Source organism: Cebus imitator, unplaced genomic scaffold (genome assembly GCF_001604975.1).
Source record: "Cebus imitator isolate Cc_AM_T3 unplaced genomic scaffold, Cebus_imitator-1.0 Scaffold228, whole genome shotgun sequence".
Lineage (NCBI taxonomy): Eukaryota > Metazoa > Chordata > Mammalia > Primates > Cebidae > Cebus > Cebus imitator.
This window is the reverse complement of record NW_016107543.1, coordinates 4,054,298-4,059,982: the sequence shown is the minus strand read 5'-3', so window position 1 is coordinate 4,059,982 and position 5,685 is coordinate 4,054,298. Positions and strand designations below refer to the sequence as shown.

At 39.9% G+C, this 5,685-nt stretch overlaps 1 protein-coding gene across 1 annotated transcript in view; it reads right to left on the bottom strand.

The window, feature by feature from the left end:
- Positions 1–5,083: 5,083 nt before the first annotated feature.
- Positions 5,084–5,685, bottom strand: part of LOC108281563 (keratin-associated protein 9-7-like) — an 18,481-nt gene continuing 17,879 nt past the window's right edge. The window contains exon 4 of the mRNA XM_017497190.2: positions 5,084–5,685. This exon is cut by the window's right edge and continues 1 nt beyond it. Within this exon, the coding sequence (XP_017352679.1) occupies positions 5,557–5,685 (129 nt within the window). The 3' untranslated portion in view covers positions 5,084–5,556.

Genomic DNA, 5,685 nt, shown 5'->3' with positions numbered 1-5,685 from the left:
GTGGCCTCCAAAGTTTCCACCAATCAGCAGGACTTTTCCTTGTTGCTGTTTATATTGTTTTCCACAGTCCGTTTGGGATTGTCAAAGGGGAAGTTGTTTCTGAACTCTTATGAATCTTTTGAAAGTAAGGATTTAATCTGTTTCTTAATTGTGAATTATCCATGGAAATGTTGTTTCAGATAAAAGGAATGAGGTCTCATCATCAGCATCATTCTTGCTCTGACCATCATCTTGTCATGTGATAGTTCCGGGTGACCAGGAAGGCTCATGAAGTTCTCTCGCCCAGCCTCACGTTTGGCTGTGTGTAGACTGGGCAGTGTCAGTGGGGAGAAGCACGATGCCATTATATTTACAGGGACAAAATGAATCCATGCCTGGGCCCAAGACTATTCACCAGCCAAATTCTAATTCAAGACTAACAGGCATCTCTCTGCAACCTATACCACCCGTGTCTTTGGATTCTGTGAACGTCACTTGGGAAGAGGGTGCCTGGCACAGTGTGTTCCCTGTATGTGGCAGGGTCGATCGAGCGTAGGTGGATGCAAAGAGAAATCCACTGGGATTTTGGCAGCATCAAGCAATCTATGCCCTGGGGTGACCATTCATTCTGACTTGTCTGCCAGTGTGGGGATTACCAGAATGAGAATGCAGCACTTTCTATGACATAACTGCTTTAGATTCAGGCCAACCGGCATGAGCTGTGGTTCTAGCCCTAACCCTGGTTACTGGCATAGGAAGTGTTATTTCTTCTCTCTCTCTCTATTTCCTTTGAATGAAGGAATTAGATGAGTTGAGATGATACCTGATTCATCTTGGAGTTCTGACATGTTTAAAACATTTTTTAGGTATACCATTCATTTCCGAAGAATGCAAATTATTAATTTCTAACTTGATATAACATTATGTTGTAAACACACCTATGTCCCCATTACGAGGTTAGGTAATAGAAATTAATTCCCTTCTCTCCCAATTATATTCTCTTACTCATTCCCAAAAACAGCTAATCACTCTGGCAAGTTGTAATCCATTAGGTAAATTTTAGCTTTTTAAAATTTTCATGTGAATAAAAATTATGGTATTTGCTTCTCTACTTCTTTGGCATAATCAAAAGTAATCGTTATTGCTTAGTCATTTTGGACTCTTCATGTCAGCAGACCAGCAGACAGAGAAGGGAGTTACTATTTGGTGAGGAGCAATTATCCTCCAGCCACCTACTGTAGGAGAATATAGCTCAGGAGATTTACTGAGTATATTAATTTACTGGCACTGCCGTAAACAAATTACTGCAAACCAAGTGACTTAAATTTGTTTTGTCACAGTCCTGAAGGCTACTAGTCTAAAATTAAGGTGTTGGCCACGTTGTTTCCTTTCTTTAATTTTTTTTTTAAAAATTATACTTTAAGTTGTGGGGTACAAGTTCAGAGTGTGCAGGTTTGGTACATAGGTATACACATATCATGGTTGTTTGCTGCACCCATTAACCCGTTATCTACATTAGGTATTTCTCCTAATGCTATCTCTCCCCTACCCCTCCTACCCCCCGACAGGTCCTCGTGTGTGATGTTCCCCTCCCTGTGTCCATCTGTTCTCATTGTTCAACTTCCATGAATGAGTGAGAACAGTCAGTATTTGGTTTTCTGTTCTTGTGTTATTTTGCTAAGAATGATGGTTTCCAGCTTTATCCATGTCCCTGCAAAAGACATGAAGTCATCTTTTTTATGGCTGCATAATATTCCACGATGTGTATGTGTCAGGGAATGTTGTTTTCATCTGAAGCCTATGAGGGAAATTCCAGCTCTCTCTCCTTGACTTGTAGATGTCTATCATTTCCATGTATGTTTGACATAATTTTTCTACTGTCTGCATACTGTCTCTGAATTTCCCCCTTTTAAGTAGACATCAGTCATATTTAATCACAGGCCCGATTGTTTCCAATATGAGCTTTTTCATTACATAATATTTAAAATGGTTCTATTTGAATATGAACTTTGGGGGACACAAATTAGTCCATAACACTGGAGAATCTCATAGTGTGTCTGTGCCCAGTAATAACCACAAATGAGTAAAAACAGGAATCACAGTGGACAATGGTATAGTAACTAGAGGCTCAGATGTTTCAGGAAGGAAGTTCTGAGGTATTCCATCAGGCAGTCATCTAGACCAACAGGAGTGCTGGCCAGGGGTGAAGGGAGAAGAGAACTGGTGGTAATTAATGGAGTTCACAAATCTCGGGTGCAAATAGCAGCAGTAAGTGTCGCTTATTTCACTGACCTTCATTTTGTATCTTACTTCCTCTCCTTTCTTTTCCTTTTCTCCTTCCTTCCTTTTTTCCTCTGATATACTTACTTTTTCTTTCCTCCCTCCCTCCCTTCCTCCTTCCTTCCTTCTCCCTCTCTTCCTCTCTCTCTCTCTTTCTTGCTTGCTTTCTCTCTCTCTCTTTCTTCCTCTTTTTTCTCTCTCTTTCTTTTTTCTTTTGTCTTTCCTTCTCTCATCTTCTATCCCTTCTCTTTCTCCTCTTCCTCTCCTCCTCTTTTTCCTTCTTCTAGAGTTTGTGGCTGTGCATGACATTTAAGCAGCAAAGATTTGACTTGAGTGGAGCTAATTGTAGGTTGTAGAAAAGTTTTCATGACTGCACCCATATAACTTGGATCTTATTGTGCTTGGACTAATTTCCATCTGCCAGAATCTGCATCTCTGTGCCTAAGGACTCTTGAATTGCAGCTGTAGAAAGCCATGTTACCTGTGCATGACACACACAGAAAAACACTCAACCAATGATTCTGGAGTGCTGATTTATGAAGACTGTAGCTTCCTCATTCCTGAAGTAGGATAATTCTAGCTGTGTCTTTTTCATCATCTCTGATAGTTTTCCCTTTAGTTTAAGCTTTAGTTGGTCAGCGTGATACTGGCTTAATAGTGTACCATTTTCTGTATCACTTCCTCAATCCCTACCAGTGTAAACTGCACTTCCCAATGAACTACTTTCACTAGAATCTTTTCCTCAGTGTCTCTTCTGAGAGAAACTAAACTACGACATTGTGTTAACTCTCTTAGCCTCAGTTGTCTCATCTCTACGATGAGAACATTAATACCTATTTTGAAAGTTTGCTAAAAAATTAATGTACACAAAGCATTTAGCAAATATGCATCATAGTGTAGGCAACCCAGAATATATTCGTGTTTTTTGTTCAGAAAATTCCTAATTTCAATGTTGAAGATAAGGATATTTTTATAATAGTTAACAGATCAACTAAATACTTTTTTCCTAGCTATACTGAGGAATAATTGACAAATAAAAATTATTCATATTTCAGGTACACAAGGTGATGCTCTGATATATATATTCATTGTGAATGACATCTTTATTAGCTCACGTGGTTACCATTTCCTTTTTATTTTTATGGTGTGAACATTGAAGATATACCTTCTCAGCAAATTTCAGGTACATGATAAAGTATTTTTAACTATAGTCACATTACCGTACAGTAGACATGCTGAGCTTATTCATCTTGCGTAGCTAATGTTAATCAAAGAGAATAGCCTAGTTTTCATCTCCTTTACTTCATCACTGAACGTTGATCACAGTAACTGGCCTTTGTCTGTTAGCCAAGTCTTCAGAGCATTCTAGATTCGCAGTATCAGAAGCTGGCATCTGTCATGGAAATCTACATTGGTAGCTCATCAGATATATTTCTACCACTCCCATGCTGGTAGGAGGTCCCAAGAAGGTGACCCAGATCCCCGACTTTTCTATTTCTCTCAGAGCCATGATTAATCAATCCTTCCATAAGTGAATGCTTAGCTTGCATCAGCTCAGGACCAAAAGCACCAATCTCTGTCTATCATGGTTTCTAAGAATGCACAAGTTCTACTTTTCTCCTTTCTTACATTCTTCTGATTTCCCTGAAAACACAAGATTTTAGTTTCTTTGGATGCTTCATGTTGGCCTCACAAAATGCAGACGGTTGTTTTATTCCCTTCCTTGGCTCAGAGATTATGGATTGTGCCAAGTCTTACATGTCCATTGCGTAGTTTCTCAATTCCCAGCTTTGTTTTTACTTAATTTTTCTTGTAACATTTCAATTAGTGGACAGATACTCTTCATGTGGCATAATGTATGGTCTGTATTTTACAAGGAATAACTTAGTTTTATTTACTTTTTCAATAGATATTCAGGAGATGGGGGCCATATAAGAATTTTATTTACATGATACCAAGAATAAGTCCCTTCAGATAAGACTCTCTCTCATGAGGACACAATGAATTCTCAAGCATTTTTTGATGTAGATGAATTGAATGAATGGCTCATCAGAGGCTGAGACAAAAAGAGGTCCCCAGATTCAGGGCAGCTATTAAATGCAGTCCCTGCTGCCATATCATGTAGCAGTTGCTCACTGGAGAGTGGGAAATGAATTTGGGAATACTTTTGTGAACAAAAATGTTATCTGCAAATATGAAGGATTATTCCTCTTACTGTTAAGCAAACTCCAGTGCATGTCTTGCTAGTGCTGACTTTCAAGGTCATTTCTACCTTATTGAGAGTTAAATGTAATTGTCCTTGGACAGAAGGAGAGGACCTCATCTTGGATCAGACTCTGTCCTTCGGTTTTTTTTTTCTTTTTTTCTTTTTGAGATGGAGTCTTGCTTTGCCACCCAGGCTGGAATGAAGTGGCACAATCCTGGCTCACTGCAACCTCTGTCTCCTGAGTTCAAACAATACTCTGCCTAAGCCTCCTGAGTAGCTGGGATTCCAGGCACCCACCACCACGCCCAGCTGATTTTTTTGTTTTTAGTGGAGATGGGGTTTCACCGTCTTGGCCAGGCTGGTCTTGAACTCCTGACCTTGTGATCCACCCCCCTCAGTCTCCCAAAGTGCTGAGATTACAGGGGTGAGCCACCATGCCCAGCTGAGTCTGTCCATTATTGCTACATAATATCACATATTAAATTGTTCTCAGCTGAAAAATGAAGGTAATAATCCATGACCATCTGTTCTGAGGATCAAATTAAATAATACATATGGTATGTTATATGTGTGTAAATCCCATATCAGGAATGCTTTAAAATAAAACAAAACACCATATGAGATGAGGATGGTTCAGAGTTTATTCAGAAACATGTAGGCAAGAATCTCTGCTACCAGGAACATGACCCAAAGTTATCATGAAAAGAAGAAAGAAAGATACAAGAACAATGAGGAGGATATTGAAGACAAAATTATAACTGCAAAGATTATGGATCAGTTGCAGAAACCTAAATTTCTGAGAAGCAGAGAATGAAGCTCTTGACTTTAGAGTCAAAGCTGAGACCATGACTCCAAACTGAAGACACAGAAACCTGGCACATGATCCACAAGGTGTAAGGAAAAACAGAATCAGGATGAAGTACTCTGCCTTCCCTCAAGCTGATTCAAAAGATTTTAAACATGGAGAGAATTCATAAAAATTTGGGTGAGAGCATGGTGGCGGTCAGCAGCAAAGTAAATTAGTTCCCCAAAAGATAAGTCAGTTGAGCAGAAGGCTGTTGTGTGAGGATGGTGGTTTTCTTGGGAGTTGATCAGCAGCAAGAAGGCTGGCAGCAGCTGGACACACAGGTGGGCTGGCAGCAGGTGGTCCTGCAGCAGGTGGTCTCACAGCAGGCTGGGCGGCAGCAGGGCTGGCAGCAGCTGGATCCACAGCTCTGGTT